Source organism: Aptenodytes forsteri, unplaced genomic scaffold (assembly GCF_000699145.1).
Source record: "Aptenodytes forsteri isolate BGI_AS27 unplaced genomic scaffold, ASM69914v1 Scaffold257, whole genome shotgun sequence".
Classification (NCBI taxonomy): domain Eukaryota; kingdom Metazoa; phylum Chordata; class Aves; order Sphenisciformes; family Spheniscidae; genus Aptenodytes; species Aptenodytes forsteri.
In genome coordinates this window covers 4,349,188-4,368,028 of record NW_008795194.1, presented here as the reverse complement: position 1 = coordinate 4,368,028, position 18,841 = coordinate 4,349,188, and the positions used below count along the sequence as shown (strand labels likewise).

At 38.1% G+C, this 18,841-nt stretch overlaps 1 protein-coding gene across 1 annotated transcript in view; it reads left to right on the top strand.

Annotated features, from left to right (window-relative positions):
• The window catches only part of TTN (titin), a 257,627-nt gene that overhangs the window by 74,946 nt on the left and 163,840 nt on the right, over positions 1-18,841 (top strand). The window contains exons 76-107 of the mRNA XM_019471879.1: positions 76-357; positions 503-781; positions 906-1,193; positions 1,418-1,696; positions 1,801-2,079; positions 2,155-2,433; positions 2,584-2,871; positions 3,045-3,332; positions 6,076-6,357; positions 6,617-6,895; positions 7,006-7,287; positions 7,410-7,688; positions 8,181-8,468; positions 8,619-8,897; positions 8,989-9,267; positions 9,367-9,645; positions 10,176-10,463; positions 10,618-10,905; positions 11,410-11,700; positions 12,388-12,675; positions 13,677-13,769; positions 13,893-14,175; positions 14,435-14,618; positions 14,975-15,064; positions 15,147-15,414; positions 15,510-15,770; positions 16,368-16,577; positions 16,684-16,761; positions 16,876-16,902; positions 17,630-17,677; positions 18,595-18,651; positions 18,742-18,819. Of these exons, the coding sequence (XP_019327424.1) occupies positions 76-357; positions 503-781; positions 906-1,193; positions 1,418-1,696; positions 1,801-2,079; positions 2,155-2,433; positions 2,584-2,871; positions 3,045-3,332; positions 6,076-6,357; positions 6,617-6,895; positions 7,006-7,287; positions 7,410-7,688; positions 8,181-8,468; positions 8,619-8,897; positions 8,989-9,267; positions 9,367-9,645; positions 10,176-10,463; positions 10,618-10,905; positions 11,410-11,700; positions 12,388-12,675; positions 13,677-13,769; positions 13,893-14,175; positions 14,435-14,618; positions 14,975-15,064; positions 15,147-15,414; positions 15,510-15,770; positions 16,368-16,577; positions 16,684-16,761; positions 16,876-16,902; positions 17,630-17,677; positions 18,595-18,651; positions 18,742-18,819 (7,341 nt within the window). The remainder of the gene's footprint in view (positions 1-75; positions 358-502; positions 782-905; positions 1,194-1,417; positions 1,697-1,800; positions 2,080-2,154; positions 2,434-2,583; positions 2,872-3,044; positions 3,333-6,075; positions 6,358-6,616; positions 6,896-7,005; positions 7,288-7,409; positions 7,689-8,180; positions 8,469-8,618; positions 8,898-8,988; positions 9,268-9,366; positions 9,646-10,175; positions 10,464-10,617; positions 10,906-11,409; positions 11,701-12,387; positions 12,676-13,676; positions 13,770-13,892; positions 14,176-14,434; positions 14,619-14,974; positions 15,065-15,146; positions 15,415-15,509; positions 15,771-16,367; positions 16,578-16,683; positions 16,762-16,875; positions 16,903-17,629; positions 17,678-18,594; positions 18,652-18,741; positions 18,820-18,841) is intronic.

Here is an 18,841-nt window from a genome sequence, read left to right as displayed (position 1 = left end):
TGATCTCCTGGCTGTCCCTCTTCCAAGCAGGCATGCATGATTAACCCTCCTCTGCCTCCTTGTTTTTGCCATCAGAACCCCCACGCTTTGCCAAGAAACTGAGTGACACTGCAATCTTTGTTGGGGAGTCAACAGCCCTGCAGGCAGTGGTGGAAGGATCCCCACCAATTTCGGTTGTCTGGCTCAAGGACAAGGGTGAAGTTATTAGGGAGAGTGAAAATGTCCAAATGTGGTTTATGGACAACATTGCAACTCTTGAGATTGCCAGTGCGGAGGGAGCTGATGTTGGGAAGTACATCTGCCAGATCAAAAATGATGCTGGCGTGCGGGAGTGCTCTGCCTTTTTACAAGTCCTAGGTGGGTATAGCCTGCTTCACAGGTACTGTATCTTACAGCTTGCACAATTGCCTCTACCAGCCTTTTTTTTCTGTTTATATCCTGTGCTCACTGGTTTGTGGGTAGATTTTGTGGTGATGCACTGACCCCTCCCTTCCTATTTCAGAACCAGCAGTCATCTTAGAGAAGACCGAGCCAATCACAGTAATGGCTGGCAATCCTTTTACCTTGGAGTGCAAAGTAGGAGGAACACCTGAACTTATCACCAAGTGGTACAAAGACGGCAGAGAGCTAAGGAGCGACCGCAAATACCAAATTACCTTTTTCAACAATATATCCACTTTGAAAGTCTTTTCTGCAGACAGGGGAGACAGGGGCTTGTATACTTTTGAGGTGCACAATGAGGTGGGGGACAGCAGCTGCACTTCTTCAGTTGATGTTTCAGGTCAGCTCTATGTCTTTGTTGTTCACACTCATCTTTAAAGGAAGATTTTTTTCTTCCCTCTTTCCTTTCCCCTGAAAAAAAACCCAACATGTTTCTTCCTATTCTTCTGCCCTGTCCTACTTAGATCGTCTTGTTCCTCCTTCATTCTCAAGAAAACTAAAGGAAACAAATGGGGTGCTGGGGTCCTCAGTGCTTCTGGAGTGCAAAGTGTCTGGCACATCCCCTATATCTGTGGCCTGGTTTCAGGATGGGAATGAGATTGTTAGTGGAGAAAAATATGAAATCTCATTCTTGGATAATGTTTGTGCTTTGAAGCTGAATGCCCTTGATGTCACAGATACAGGGCCATATACCTGTGTGGCAGCCAATGTGGCTGGATCTGATGAATGCAGCACCTTCTTGACTGTACAAGGTCAGTGGAAGAATACTACAGCCCCTTCAACAAAATTCTTCTGCTCTCTTCTCTTCCTTCCCTCTGGTTTCCCATGGTTTCTTTTTCTTTTTTTTTTTTTATTTTTCTGTTTTCTCCCTCTTTCTCTCCCTTTTTTTGACTCAAACCTGCTTCAGTTTTCCTCCCCCCCCGAGACTCTCCTATTAACATCTTTCTCCCTCTTCACTTCTTTGCATGATCCTTAGAACCACCTTCTTTTGCGAAGACACCTGATCCCCAGGAAGTTTTGCCAGGATCAAGTGTGACATTTACCAGCTACATCAAGGGCAGTACTCCCTTCAAAGTGACCTGGTTCCGAGGCATCAGGGAGCTGGTGCCGGACAGCAACTGCTTCATCTCTCTGGACGAATCTGTGGCACAGCTGCAGCTGTACAACGTGGAGCCAGGCCACAGCGGGGACTATGCCTGTGTGGTCACAAATGATGCTGGCAGTGCCTCATGCACAACCCAACTCTTTGTGAAAGGTGTGTTTGTGTGTCTGCATGTACGCACATGTATCTCCCTTCATGCTCTGCCTGCAGCCCTGCCACATCTATCCCTCTCACTATTGATCTATGCCTCCCCACAGAGCCTGCAGTCTTTGTGAAGAAATTAAGTGATTTCAGTGTGGAGCAGGGGAAGTCCATTGTGCTGGAAAGCAGCTACATAGGCACCCCTCCCCTCTCTGTCACCTGGAGAAGAAATGGCATGCCTATCGCTCAGTCTCCACGCTGCAGTGTTACAACTACTGACAAATCTGGCATTCTTGAAATCTTCAACAGCACCAAGAGTGATGAAGGCGAATACACCTGTGAGGTGGCAAATGAGGCGGGTGGGGATGTTTGCCACAGCCTTGTATCCATCTTAGGTACGCACCACCCCTGGTCCCCCTAAGGCACCCCAGTGATGCTCTGCCTCTGCTCACCATGCTCTTCTTCCCTAGAACCACCCTATTTTGTCACGCACCTGGACCGTGTGGAGGTGAAGGTTGGCGAGCCCTTGATCTTAAAATGCCAGATTGGTGGTGCGCCAGAAATCAAGGTGTCCTGGTACAAAGATGACACCAAACTCAGATCAACACAGGCTTACAAAATGCACTTCAAGAATAATGTGGCAATGCTGGCATTCTCCACCGTGGAGGACAGTGACATTGGAGAATATATCTGCAAAGCAGAAAACAGCGTTGGCTTCGCCACCTCCACAGCTTTGCTTGTTGTTAAAGGTGATGGACCAAGGGCCACTCTTTCCTGGGGTAGTTTGTAGGAACTCTTTGTTGTCTACAGAAAGGGGTTCTTATTAATTTCAGAGTTAATTAATTCTAGATTGACAGGGTGGCTTCCTACTTATAGTGGTGATTATTATTGTTTTGCAGAGCGTCAACTTCCCCCTACATTCACCAGAAAACTGAAAGATATTCAGGAGGTGGTTGGTGCCCCAGTGACATTTGATTGCCGCATAAATGGCTCAGAGCCTATCCAGGTGTCTTGGTACAAGGATGGGGTTCTCTTAACCGACAGTGATAACATGCAATCAGCCTTCTTAAATAATGTTGCGACTCTCCAGATCTTGCAAACTAGTATGGCTTACTGTGGCCAGTATACTTGTTCAGCTCAAAATGCTCTGGGGACTGCATCTTCCAGCGCCAAACTTCTCCTCACAGGTTTGTAGTTCGCACTTAAACAAAGACCTTTTGTATGTCTTTGCTCTTTTATTTCTTCACCCTTTTTCCCACTCTGCCCATTGTATGGTGGCCAGGGAGCATGGGCACGGCATGGTGAGGTCTGTGGTGAGGAGAGCTTGGTGGTGAGCTCTGCCATGTTTTCCTCTTTGCAGAACATCTACAACCTCCCTTCTTTGACATCAAGCCAGTATCTATCGATGTGGCGCTAGGGGAAAGTGCAAACTTTAAGTGCCACATGACTGGCTCTGCTCCCATGAGGATTACTTGGACCAGAGACAACAGAGAAATCCGCCCAGGTGGCAACTACAAGATGACGCTCGTGGAAAACACGGCCAGCTTGACAGTCCTAAAAGTTGGTAAAGGGGATGCTGGACTCTACACATGTACTGCCAGCAACAGTGTTGGAAAGGACGCGTGCGCAGCTCAGCTGGCTGTACAAGGTATTGCTGTGAGCTTTAGTGTTCATGAGGCTTTTCTTTGCAAGGCAGACACCTGGAAAACAAAGCCCTGAATGCAGACATGTCTGAGACTAAGAACCTTTACAAGAGGCTACACTGAGATGTCTTATTTCATTTAAATATTATTGTAATACTTAAATACTTATTCATCTTTCTTTTGGTCTGGTACAGTGCATGATTTTTCTTATCAAAGGGATTCTTCCATTGAAATGTTAACTCTGACTTAGTACCCTGTTGCGCCTTTATGAATGGCCCTGTTGGCCAGCAAAATCTGTCTTCCTTGAAGTCTTTCTCCAGCAGTGACATTCACTAAGTTGTCCAGGGGAGGGAAAGGTAACTGAGAGAAATTCAGTTCACTTATGAGACTTAAATGTATTTTTACTGAGTGTGCAGCTCCTGCAAATAGTTTTACTCTTTCAAAGATTGAAAACATTGAAAACTGCTTTTCTAGACAGCAAAATTGGAGGATCTGAGGGCAGACTTGGTGATAAATATCCATTCCGCCAACACTTTGCTTCCCCACATAGTGTGTGGATCTTATACATTTCAATGATCTAAAGTTATGACTGGATCAAGCTGTCTTGGTACAAGTGACACTTGTATATTAGTGTAGTTTCCTCAATGTAGGTGGGAACATTGAGATATCCGGAACAGATATAAATAAATCCATTCTTATTGATTTTATAAAAGAACAAATGTAAAATACGCTACCTAAATTATGCATGAGTTCAAATATCCCTGTTGGTTTAGTGCTTTCTTTTTTTTCCTCTCTGTATTAATTTGGGGGAAAAAACCAAAAACATTTGATGAGTAAATACTATGACTTTTACTCTCTAAGACAAATAACACAAGAAGCTGAACTACCGCTAGCAAGATTTTGTAATAATTGCTGGTCAAAATAATTTTATGTATCTAGAGTATATTCCATCCATAAGGATTTTTCTTGGTGGGGGTGGGAAAAGTGTGGTAGACTGAATTACCTGTGGATTCAGTGGCAAGTAGGGATGCTGTTATTATGTAGCTTGACTTACAAAAAGCACTGAAAGATTGTAGCAAGAAATCTAACCTCTTTAAAAGATTTAAAGCTTGTTTCCACCAGAATCACAATTCTGTTTATTATTAATGATAACATTACTAATAGGTTTATTTGACTGGAGTTACCATTCATAAAATGATCCCAACTGACCTTATTTATTGTCTTACTCTTGAACTCTTTATTTATAAAATCCTGAAACTATTTTTTTTTCCCAGGATTATTATTTTCTTTTTTGATCCTGAACTTACCCTGGCACTCACTTTGATCCTTTAGATTTTGTACAGTTTCCCCAGAGCTGTAAAATTAATGATGTCCATTGTTTGTCAGCCAGTTTCTATAGAACTTGGAAGGGCAAGCTCTTTGTGTGCATTGATTTGCATGTGTTTAATTTGAGCAGATGCTGTCTCACTTCTATGACACACAGCCTTTTGTTTGTAGAATTAAGATTTTTCTTTCAATTTATCTTGAAAATCTCCCAGTTTTTTGTTAACTTTCCCACTTTAACATGTAATGTTCCCAATCTGTATTTTTAACAATTGCTTTAGGTTCTAGAAACTGCTTTACATTCTAAGTATATATCTTACTAACGTGTATATCCTCATTTTTGGAAAGGAATGGAATTAGAGTGTGACTACTCAGCAACTGTTAGTATGCAGACAGATAATCAACTCTTTGTCAAAGTGAAATCTGATAGTAAATCACTAAGATTCCAAGAGCCCTTGTGTTTACAAGCCATCATTTCTATTTTTAGATACTCTAAGGAAGTTTTGTTACTAACAACATAGGATGTTCTGCAAATGACCTACAGGTTGAAGTAATCCACAATAAAATAGATATTCTTCCTACACTTTACAGACAGATGCACAAAGAGGCACTTCATCCTGTTTTGCAGAGAGATTTGTTTGTTGTGCCCACATTACCACCTCTTGGTTTTACTAGTTATATTCTTGATCTATGAGCATTCAGTCTTGTGATTCTGAATCATCCGTATGGTATTTTTGATGAAAAGTGTCAAACCTCCACTCCTTTCTCTCCTTACAGAACAAAATGTAACCATCCAGTTTACTTTTCAGGCACAGGACCTTTAACGCCAATTTCTGTAATACCAGCCATCTCATAATTCTTCCCAGCATGACTATTTTGAACCTTTTTTGTTTGCTACCTGAGCTCCTTGACTTTTATTCCTTATATGCACCTTTATATTTGGCTTTGCAATAAATGTGTGAAGGGTTATAAGCAGATACATTTAATGACTATATCAATTGTTAATGACATATTAAGATATAAAGCAGTTGCTATAATGCTCAGCATAAATGCTCTTAATATTATTTCTTGGCTGAACAGTTTGGATTCTTGCATTTCCATCAGTCATTTTGATTACTTATGTATTGCAAGAGGATATTACTTAAAGAAAACCACACGTCAGCTGATCTGTACTGAATACATAGAAGGAGTAGAGTGGGACAATACAGTAAGGAGAAACTAACTGAAATGCAGATAGAGATCTTGTTTGCTTCCTAATCTAGACTTTGGACCAACTTGAAATCATCTAAAAAAAATTTCATAGCAATTGCAAAATTAGAATGTTTGCATAAGTCCCCAAAGTTTACATTTTCTGTTACATATTTTCCTGCTTATTCAAAGAATCAGTGCAGTTTAAAGCATCGTCTCCCCTTTTTGGCTTTCCAGAACCACCAAGGTTTATTAAGAAACTAGACTCCTCAAGACTTGTGAAACAGCATGATTCCACTAAGTATGAATGCAAAATAGGTGGATCTCCAGAAATCAAAGTCACCTGGTACAAAGGTGAAACCGAGATCCATCCCAGTGAAAAATATAGAATGTCCTTTGTGGATTCGGTGGCAGTCATTGAAATGCACAACCTCAGTGTCGAAGACAGTGGTGATTACACTTGTGAAGCTAAGAATCCGGCGGGTAGTGCAAGCACCAGTACTTCACTGAAAGTAAAAGGTCAGAATCCCAGTTCTTTCCTTACCTTTCTATCTGTATGAGTCCTCCTTTGTGGAAAAGCTGTTAAATCCCACTTTAGTCTGAGAGGCCAAAACCTGTCTGAATAGAGGGCAAATCTTTCACCTGTTTGTTATGCTGTGGGAGATCTTAATTTATGGTTTGTCTTTGCTGTTCAGCATCAGAACAGCTGCTTGAATAGTCTGTCCTCTTTAATCTCTTTTGCTCAAATAACACAAACTTTAACCCTTTTTTTTTTCAGCACCCCCTGTTTTTACCAAGAAGCCCCATCCAGTCCAGACCTTGAAAGGGTCTGATATTCACCTGGAATGTGAGCTTCAGGGCACTCCTCCATTCCAGATTTCGTGGTATAAAGACAAACGAGAAATTCGGAGCAGCAAGAAGTATAAAGTCATGTCCGAGAACTACCTAGCTAGTATTCACATTCTCAGTGTGGATATTGCAGATGTTGGTGATTATCACTGTAAAGCTGTAAATGATGTGGGAAGTGACTCCTGTATTGGCTCTGTAACACTAAGAGGTTTGTATAAAGATTGGCACCTTCATGGCATGTCATTATTCCTGTCATTCTCCTCCTACTTTTCCGCTCCTGGCGTGTTTTTTTACTGTTAAATATCTTCTTTTAAATAGCACCACCAACCTTTGTGAAGAAGCTGAGTGATCTCACTGTCGTAGTTGGGGAATCGATTGAACTGCAGGCTGCAGTAGAAGGATCACAACCCATTTCTGTTCTGTGGTTAAAAGACAAAGGGGAAATCATTAGAGAAAGTGACAATCTTTGGATCTCCTATTCAGAAAACATTGCAACTATGCAGATTGGAAATGCAGAACCAGCCAATGCTGGGAAATACATTTGTCAGATAAAAAATGATGCTGGAGTTCAGGAATGCTTTGCCACGCTGAAAGTGCTAGGTTGGTAGCATGGGATAAAAAAGACAATGTGTTTTAAGATGCTTTAAAATTTCAGTTTTTATGATACTAATAACTGTTGCATTGTTGTTTTTAAAAATGTTATGACTTGCATCTCATTGCAGAACCTGCAGTCATTGTAGAGAAGCCAGGCCCAGTCAAAGTTACAGCTGGAGACTCTTGTACTCTGGAATGCACAGTAGACGGCACACCAGAGCTTACTGCTAGGTGGTTTAAGGATGGGAATGAACTGTCCACTGACCATAAATATAAAATCAGTTTCTTCAACAAAGTATCTGGGCTTAAGATCCTCAATGCAGGACTAGAAGACAGTGGAGAATATACTTTTGAGGTGAAAAACAGTGTTGGTAAAAGCAGCTGCACAGCTTCACTGCATGTTTCAGGTTAGTTGACTACTCTTTTTTGAGTCACATCTGATCCTATAGTTCCTTTACAAAGCCTTCAGGTAGCAGACTGTTTCTCATGAATAGCAGCCTGAGAGATTCATTGCTTGTATAATCTTAGGAGTACTTGGCATGCCACTTTGACAGACATCAAGAATAGATGCCTGCCTAATCTCTGAGGGGCAGGAGTTGTTGTAAGGGCTTGATTTCTTCAGCTTTAATCTACATGTCTTCTTGGACAGCTAGTGCAATATCGTTGCTTATGAAAAAGAACCGCAAAAATAAAAGGTGTCCCTCAAAAGGTGTGGATGAAAGCTCCAGTATATCCTTAGCCTTCAACTATCTGTTTTTCAATGACTTAGGTGTGTAAAAGCAGATTGCTAAAGCAGATATATCAAAAGAAAGTTAACTGATTTTATTATGCATGGGGAACTTTTTGCATCTTAAGCTCCTGTGTGGTAACTTTTATTACTTTTTTTTAAACAAATGCAGATCGTATTATACCTCCTTCTTTCACAAGAAAACTGAAAGAAACATATGGTCAGCTGGGTTCTTCTGCTGTACTGGAGTGCAAAGTTTATGGGTCACCACCTATTCTGGTTTCCTGGTTTCATGATGGACAGGAGATTACCAGTGGAGACAAGTATCAGGCTACCCTTACAGACAATACCTGTTCTCTGAAAGTGAATGGACTTCAGGAATCTGATATGGGAACTTATTTATGCACAGCTACTAACGTAGCTGGGTCTGATGAATGCAGTGCATTTTTGAGTGTTAGAGGTCAGTATCAATAAGAAGCCAGAGTCAGAGGGCACAAATTTATTTTCAAAAAGACTTTATACTTTGCTTTGTTACGTATTTCTGATTACTATGCTCTTCATCAGAAATTCAAATTTACTTCTTCTCTGTCTGTTTTATTTGCATGCTTAGAACCACCATCTTTTGTGAAAAAACCTGAACCACTGAATGTTTTATCTGGGGCAAACATAACCTTTACCAGTATCATAAAAGGCTCCTCTCCATTGGAAGTTAAATGGTTTAGAGGTAGTGTTGAGCTAGTACCAGGACACAAATGCAGTATCACCTTGCAAGATTCAATTGCAGAACTGGAGCTGTTTGATGTACATCCGCTTCAGAGTGGAGACTACACCTGCCAGGTCTCTAATGAGGCAGGGAAGATTTCTTGCACAACACATCTTTTTGTCAAAGGTTTGTCCAGACTACTGTTTCTTACACTTATGCTTCTAAAAATGATCTCTTGGCTTTATTTAATTTGTTGTCTTCCCATTGTTCATTATAGAACCAGCCAAATTTGTGAAGAAGGTGAACGATTTAAGTGTAGAGAAAGGGAAAAATTTAATCTTGGAATGCACATATACGGGTACTCCACCAATTTCAGTGACATGGAAGAAAAATGGAGTAAAAGTAACGCACTCTGAAAAGTGTAGCATCACCACTACAGAAACATCTGCCATACTGGAAATCCCTGGTAGCAAACTAGAAGATCAGGGGCAATATTCTTGTCATATTGAAAATGACTCTGGACAAGATAATTGTCATGGTGCAATCACAATACTAGGTGCGTCCAAGCCACCATCACTTCATCAAGTGTTATTTGAACTATTAATGGTCATTGTGCAATACCTTTTTATGCTAATGGCATGTGTTTGTTCTTCAGAACCACCTTATTTCATTACGCCCTTGGAGCCAGTGCAGGTGACTGTTGGGGATTCTGCATCCTTACAGTGCCAGGTTGCTGGAACACCAGAAATGATTGTATCTTGGTACAAAGGCGATACAAAGCTGAGAGGAACCGCTACTGTGAAAATGCACTTTAAGAACCAAGTTGCCACTCTGGTTTTCAGCCAGGTAGACAGTAATGACAGTGGGGAGTACATCTGCAAAGTAGAAAATACTGTTGGGGAGGCTGCTTCATCATCTTTGCTGACAGTTCAAGGTGAATATTTCATTTAAAAAAAAAAAAGGAAAATGGCCTATTTTTCTTAACTATGCTTTGCTATTTCGAATAACAGAGATTACCTTTTTCTTGTTAAACATTTTACTGTTTCTTGACATGTAAGATACCCTGTGGCACTGCCTACTATTAACAAAGGTCTACCAGTAAAGCTAGTAGAAATGTCTCTTACTGACCACAGCTCTTCTGTAGGGATACAAGCTTCTGCATCTTCCTCCCCCATTGAGGATGTTGTTTTGATTGTTTCCACCATTAGCAGTCCTGAGGGTTAAATAGGCTCACTGGGTGTAACTGAGGGCAGAATGGTTATATATTTTCCTGCAACCGTATGCACAGTGTTCTTTTCACATCAGGTTCCAAATAAATGATGTGCTGAATAACATTTTTAGTCAGAAGTTATGAGCAGAAATCCAGCATACTCTACAGTACATTAGGTAGTGATTACTGGTGAGTACAGCAATAGGTGCATATCTTCTGAAAGCCCTCACTTTACAATACCTGTTTTCTTACAGAGCGTAAACTTCCTCCTTCTTTTACACGAAGATTAAGAGATGTTCATGAAACTGTTGGCTTACCAGTTACATTTGATTGCGGCATTGCTGGTTCAGAACCTATTGAAGTATCTTGGTTTAAAGACGGTGTACATGTAAAAGAGGACTACAATGTTCACACATCCTTCATAGATAATGTAGCAACTCTCCGGATTTTGAAGACAGATAGGAGCCTTATTGGGCAATATACATGCACAGCTACTAATGCGATTGGGACTGCTTCTTCTAGTGGCAGGCTTGTCCTTACAGGTCGGTGGGCTGTGAAATATTTAATAGAAGTATCTTAAAACTCACTTTTGCTTTATATATGGATTTAATATTGTACAAATAATATTTATTTCACAGAGGTTTAAAGCAAATTGAGATTTTAAAGTGATGCTTTTTTACTTCTGTCACTCTTCAGAAGGGAAGACTCCTCCATTCTTTGACATCCCACTTACACCTGTGGATGGTATTATTGGAGAAACTGCTGACTTTGAGTGTCACATTTCTGGAACACAGCCTATTAGAGTCACTTGGGCAAAAGATAACCAAGAGATTAGAACAGGAAGAAACTACCAGATCAGTTATGTAGACAACACAGCCCACTTGACCATCTTGAGAGTTGACAGGGGAGACTCTGGAAAATATACATGCTATGCTACCAATGAAGTTGGAAAGGACTCTTGCACAGCTCAAATGACTGTTAAAGGTACTGAATAGATAATACATTGTGTGTACATTTTTCTTCCTTTAATTATAAAGGAAGTTAGCCTTATTGCTGCAAGATAAGTTTGAGAAAATCTTTTGAGATACAGCTTGAAAGTACCTGTCTGGAGATACCCATGGGTTCTCTTAAGGGAATTAGGAAGGGTCACTAACAACAATGGAAGGAGAAATGAAAGAATATTTTCTTTGGCCTAGTTTCTTTCTTGAGAACTGGACAAAAATCTTGGGGTTTTTTTAAATGGCTTTTGACTTAAATCAATGTAAGAGGATTTTTTTTTCAAATAGGAAAATCAACTATGACAGTGATAGCAAGAGCAAGACACCTGCTGTTTATCTTGGCATACTTTCACTTAAAAAAATATATCCTACTAAAGGAGAGCAAATATCAATTCCCAAATGTTCAAATTTTTATTGAAAAATTTTCTTTAGAATTTTTCATTTCAGGTTTGATTCATAGAATTTGAATAATATGTTCTTTTTTTTACAGAACGAAAAACTCCACCTACTTTTACTAAGAAACTGTCTGAAGCAGTAGAAGAAACAGAAGGGAATGAACTTAAACTTGAGGGTCATGTTTCTGGCTCTCAGCCTTTGACTGTTGCTTGGTATAAAAACAATCAGGAAGTTCATTCAAGCCCTCATTGTGAAATATCTTTCAAAAACAATACTTTACTTTTGCATATAAAGAGCATAGAGCAATCAGATGCTGGTTTATACACCTGTAAAGTGTCCAATGAAGCAGGAAGCATATTGTGTACATCTTCTGTTGTTATCAGAGGTTAGTTGAAGTCTTATTTTTCTTTGCTTCTTAGTTTTCTTTGTTGTATGTTAGCTGCAAATATACACCTTCTATCTTATGAGCTGGTTTTACTTACCTTAACAGCAGTAATTTGTCCTGAGATGGAGAAGATAAAACTGAGTTAAATCAAGGAATTCTTTTAATTTTGTGATTAAAATAAAACAATATTTTTCAGGGAGGGGCTTCTTTACTTTTTCACTATTTGCTATGACTGCCTAAAGTGAACACTGAAATCTTTATGTGACATTTCTGTTGAATTTTGAATCATTCTCTTTTCATGGAATAACAGTTTTTCTGTGCAATTACGTTTAAGCTTGGGCAGCCTTGACAGTGTGTTGTGGCAGCACGGCACTTCATCATAATACTCTTGCAGGAGATTGCATATTTGTTTCTTTAAACTAAAGCAGTGCTTTAGTTCTTATACTATTTTTTCCTGTGAATGTCCTGCTGCATGAAGAAAAGATTTCTTGCATGTTTGCATAGAAAACGTACTCTCTTGATATTTATTCCATTTTCTAAAACTATGGTTGACATTCTTAGACTTCTGTTTATCCTCCTTCATTCCTTGCCATTGCCTTCTTAAGAATCACATGTATCTCTTTTTTCCTACATTCTTAATCATACTTTCCATCCTTGAGTATTCACTCAAGCATTTTCATATTCCAGAACCTGAAAAGCCTCCAGTTTTTGACAAGCCTCTTCAACCGGCAGCAGCAGAAGAAGGTGATACCCTACAGCTCAGCTGCCACGTCCAAGGATCGCAGCCAATCCGGATTCAGTGGCTGAAGGCAGGGAGAGAAATACGAGCTTCAGACAGATGCAACTTCAGCTTTGCTAATGGAGTAGCTCTTCTGGAACTTGCTGCAGTTACCAAATCTGATTCAGGAGAATACATATGCAAAGCTTCAAATGCAGCTGGCACTGATACTTGCAAATCTAAAGTGACAGTTAAAGGTACAGTAACATAGAGAAAATCAAGGCATATGATGGAAATTTAAAACAAAATTCCATCCTGCTTTTTTTTCTGTGGAACAAAAATGTTAATAATCTAATAGCAAACAATCAGTATCTTTTAGTTCTTTGCAAAACTGTGCAATCTGGGAAGACAGTATATTTAACAATAATTTACATAAATAGCGACATAAACCGTGGGAGATCAGTGTCAAATCAATAGTATATTCTTACCAAAAAGATTAAGAATTTAGTTTCTAAATCTAAACACGAAATTTAAGAAAACTGCAAGCTAAGTGAATGAAATTACTTGGACATGCATATTTTATGGAAAGGATGGGAACAGTGGTGTTTATTGAAGGAAAATACAAAAGGAATTTGATTGAGCATGTGGCCTTAGAGGCTAATTGTTTCAGGACTGTTACAACTAAGACATTTTGACCTTTTAGTTGAAAGTAAATATTGTATAAGCATGAGTCCTTCCATTTAGGTCTTGTCTTACCATTACATAAAAGACATAAGAGTTCAGTAATATGTATAAATAGTATCTTTTTCTCTACATGGGTAGCCACAAGGCTAAGAACTACGCAGAAGAAAAAAAGAATTTAACAGATCACCGATAAAAAAATGCAAGTAACTCTGAGGGTGAAATTTCCAGAAATAGACAGAAAAGAGAATACCTCACTAAAAACTTATCCATTTTAGAAAAGGACTTCTTATTTGCATATCCATCTATGAATTTGCATCCATGCAGAATATAAATGACCTGACTGAAGTTAATGAACAGCACAATATGGCCCACAGTGTTCAGTTTCATCTGGAAAGTAAAATACAAGTTAATTAAAACAATATGAAAGTATTCTGCTTTTTTATTTCTTGCATAATATTTTGTTCCATCTCTGTAATTAATTCCTTTTTGACAATTCCTTTAGAAGCATCATCACGTGTGAACATAAACTATTACATGAAACCATCTGTTTTAATTGATTGACTCTGTTTTTTAGAAAAACCAGCAGCTGCACCAGCAGCTAAGAAAGCAGAAGTGGAAGGAAAACTTTATTTTGTGTCAGAGCCTCAGAGTATCAAAGTCATGGAAAGTAAGAACTCTTTTCAGAAAAAGTACATTGTCTTCTATTTGCCTATACCTTTTGTTTGAGATTAAGTCCTGCTGTCATAGACAGCTGGAAAGACTTAGCTTCCTCATTTGCATCTTTCTGCAGAGACTATTGCAACATTTATTGCAAAAGTTGGAGGAGACCCAATTCCAAATGTTAAATGGATGAAGGGAAAATGGAGGCAACTCAACCAGGGAGGTCGCATTATAATCCAGCAGAGAGGAGATGAAGCCAAACTAGAAATAAAGGATGCAATAAAAACTGATTCTGGGATGTACAAATGTGTAGCTTTTAACCAACATGGTGAAATTGAGAGGAGTGTAAACCTACAAGTTGAAGAAAGAAAGAAAGAAGTTGTTGAAGGGGATCTCAGGGCAAAACTAAAAAGGTATATGGAATATTTTTATAGATTATTTTTCCATCAACACAAAAGAAACATTTTTTATTATATATCTCAGATCAAGATATAATTTTTTAATATTCATTAAATATTAATAACTGTACTAAAAATAGAAGCACCTGACCAGACTAGACTAAACTAAAGGATTCCACTGCACAGGGCAGCTCTAAGCTGATTCATTTTTTCAGTGAACAAATTTCTAGGAATGAAGCTTTGTATATTTAACTTATGTCATTGATTTGAATAGCACTCCAACAAAAAGGAAGGAAGAAGAGGAAGAGCAACCCATTGATATCTTGGAACTTCTCAAAAATGTAGATCCCAAAGAATATGAGAAATATGCTCGCATGTATGGAATTACAGATTTCCGTGGCCTCCTGCAAGCCTTTGAGTTACTAAAGCAAACCCAAGCAGAAGAAAGCCATAGATTGGTAAGATACAGCGTGACTGCAGCATTGGCTTTGTTAGGAGTAACACAGTTCCTTTGAACAGACTTGGTGTCCACGCTGTGGTGTTACTGTGTGTGCAGGAATTTCTGGTTCATCTTTAGATCTTTTATTGACAATTCTCAATTTCTTGCATGCTCAAACCCAAGAAGAAGGAATGGGCCTTCTGGCCAAGTTTGTTCTGTCTTCACAACTTGGCTACAATTTTTAAGATGGGAAGATACACTAGTTACAGTACAGTTACAGAAAATTTGATGTAGGAACTAATTCTGTGTTGGATAAACATGACAGCTTGACATTTAGTATCCTTTAATCTTTGAGTATATTCCGCCTTTTTACAGGAAATTGAGCTTACAGAAAAAGCTCGAAGGGAAGATCAGGAGTTTGATGAACTTGTAGCTTTTATTCAGCAACGACTCTCACAAACAGAGGTAACATATTTTTGGACTGATTTGTGAAATATTCAAACCCATAACAGGGAACTTGAAATTAATTTAAACTAATATTTTTCAGCCTATTACTCTGATCAGAGACATTGAAAATCAGATGGTTTTAACAGATGAGGATGCTATCTTTGAATGTGAGATTAAAATTAACTATCCAGAAATTAAACTTTCATGGTACAAGGGAACCCAGAAACTGGACTCCAATGACAAATATGAAATTAGAATTGAAGGTGATCGCCACATACTGAGAATCAGGAACTGCCAACTTGAAGACCAGGGAAATTTCAGAATAGTGTGTGGACCACACATTGCCAGTGCTAGGCTAACTGTGATTGGTAAGTGTATTTTTGAAATATGTACTTGAATTGATTTACACTTTAATTATTCCACTGTCTGATGTCTGCTAAAATGTGTTTTAACATGCTAATAGAACCTGCAGTTGAACGGCATCTTCATGATACTACTTTCAAGGAAGGAAACACATGTACGCTGTCTTGTCAGTTCTCTATCCCAAATGCCAAGTCTCAGTGGTATAGAAATGGGAGACCCATTAAGATAGGAGGGAGATATTCAACACAAGTCTCTGACAAAGTACACAAACTCATCATCAAGGATGTTAGAACAGAAGACCAGGGACAGTATACCTGCAAGCTTGACAATCTAGAAACAACTGCAGATCTGGCCATTGAAGGTTTGTAAACAGATATAGAATCTCTTTATTACAGTAGTGATAAACAGTTTCTGGATGTTCCACTAACAAAACAAATGAAAATAAAAGGAATTTCTTAAAGAGATATTCCCAAACTTGGAAACAGACTAAACAAGAAATTTTGCTGTCCTTTCTTTTTGAACAATATGTGACATACTTGTGTAAGTTAGTATTTTTAACTAAATCGTCATTACTAATGTCCGCTGGCCCTCAAACAATCTGAGTCATACTTACTTTTATTTTCTTTTTCTCTAATACTCTTATATTTCCCTTGGATTTCCTTTTTTTCTTAATTATTCTTTATCTTTAATTTCCTTAATGGTTTCTCTTGTATAATTTATCTACACAGCAATCTTGTTATAGTTGTACTCTTATGTCTTCTAATCTTCATTCTTACATAGAGAACTTCATAGAAGATGGAATCCCTTTTTCTTACTCTACTTTTTCAAGATCTATTGTTATTATCTCTTATTATATTTATATTGAAAACATTATTATGAAAAAAATGAGAAGGAATTAGATAAGCTAAATGGTCTGGTGGTGCATAACAATTCATATATTTTTTGTTTCTAAAAACAGCGGAACCAATTCAGTTCACAAAGAGCATACAGAACATTGTAGTGAGTGAACACCAGTCGGCAACGTTTGAGTGCGAGGTGTCTTTTGATGATGCAGTTGTGACATGGTATAAAGGCCCCACTGAACTGAGAGAGAGTCCCAAGTACAGCTTCAGAAGTGAAGGTCGCTGTCATTATATGACTATTCACAATGTTACTGCAGAAGATGAAGGTAAAAATGCATGGAATATTTGTGATGATGCTATTCTTTTATCTGATTTTGTTGCCTTTTTTTAATGATAAAGGTATATAAATATCAACCTTCTTTGCTATTGCAGGTGTATATTCTGTAATTGCTCGTCTTGAACCAAGAGGAGAAGCAAGAAGCACTGCAGAGCTCTATCTGGTAACCAAAGGTTAGCAAATTTGCTAAACAAATTTGTGATCATAGCCATCTGCAAATTTGTGAGTTTGAAACATGATTCTGGAAAAATAAGTAGTCCTAAATGAAATCTAATATTCTTTTGCAGAAATCAAACTGGAGTTGAAGCCACCAGGTAAAGATCATGAGCAAGACTGGCACAAGACCATGTCTATACTCTGTCATAGATTTAGTACATTGCTCTGCTTTATTTTTTATTTTCAAATCCTTTTTTCCTGGTTATAGTAAGTTAAACCTACACCCTGAAAAAATATTCCTCATACATAGATACAAGGAACTATTTATTCTCATAAATAGTGGCAATGAATACTGTGATAACTTCAAAATCAGTGATATTAATGTAAATTAATTATAATTAATTAATAATTAATAATTATTATTATTATTATTATTATTTTGTACAATATAGGAAGCCACATTCTCTAAAACACAAAAGGTTATTTTTGTTTGAATGACTGAGGAATAGAACAATGAAGAGGTACCAATGAATAGATTCGATGTCCTCTGCACAACTGAAAAAAAAATAGCCAAGGAGGCAAAATGGCTAGCAATCATCTCCTTACGATAGATAACACTCTTCTTTTCTGAATGTTCTTAAGAACCTACTCCAAAATGATGCAAGAATTATTTAGAAATAAAATGAAACAGTGTAGATTCTGGCCATGCTGAAAGATTAATGCAATTAGTTATCTATTGGTCAGCTAGCTTATTCTTGAGGAGCAAGCTACAATCCTTGTATGCTAGAACAGAAAGGTTAAAGCACCATGAACTACTATTCTTGGGGACAGCATATTCAAATCTATTTTTTTTTATTAAATCAATTAAACATTTTGATTTTCTAGATGTTCCTGATGCCAAGGTTGCAGTTCCACCTCAAAAACCAGCTGAAGGTAGGGTAACAAACCATACTTGTTCCATAGTGCTGTTTTATATCTGCACTGAAGCAGCAGGCCAGCGGGCACCTCAGAGAAAAATCTTAGACAGCTCAGTGATAAGATCTAGTTAATTGTCTCTATACAAACACGATATGAGCAAGGCTTGGCTTGCATAAGCTTGTTTTCCTGTGTGGAAGGTGAAAACTATGCACAGGTACTGGTAGGGACGAAGCCTTTTCTCTTAAAAAGAGTTTGTCCTTTCCGTCTTGTTTTCCTCTCAGTCTCTTGTTCATTCCATCTTCCTTTTATTTTCATTTTCCTCTTCTGATCATTCTTTATTTTCACCTTTTCTTCTTTTCGACACAGAAATATCTTTTAAACAAGCTGTCTGAATTACTATACTTTAGGGAAAAAAAAAAGGAAAATAAAATATCAATATAAATATTCTTTTGAAGCCATACAATGGATTGCATGTTTATTGCAAACGGTCTTTTCCCAGGCTCTGGTATTGGACTACAGACTACAAACATTATGTATATTTCTGTTACATTCAATCTTTTACTATGAACCTTAGAAGTTCAGTCGTCTTGGTTTCATTTCCAGGATAATTTGATAAATGCTTACAGTGGCAGCAGGAGGGGAAAGATCTGATATTTAGATTAATTACTATCAGCAAAGATAGGAGAGTGATGGCAGTAAAGAAAATAAAGCTGAGAAGGGTCAGGGTTCAAATAACGGTAGACTGGGAATTCCCACTGAAAATATATTCTTCCAGCTACAGTAAACTGTGAAAATGAAAATCATATTTGCTTTTATTCTGCAGCTGAAATAAAATAATATCATCTATTTTCCAAATGCACTAGGATTTTTCTTCATTTACAAGAGAACATCATACTCACATTTTATTCTAAATATTTCATTTTTCCTACAAGCTGCCCCTATTCCTATTCTTCTGCCTCTCGTTCTGCCACCAGAGGAGAAAAAGCCAGGTAAGAATAAAGTATTTGGACAGTGTGTACATGTTTCATTATGACTGGGGTTTTTTTTTAATTTAAATTTTACAATGTATTGTTTTCAAGCAGAAAAAAAGGTTCCAATAAAGAAAGTCTCCAAAAAGGTGGTTAAAAAAGGTCCTGAAGAAGTCCCACCACCTAAAGGTAACTTTTGTCCTTTTTTTTT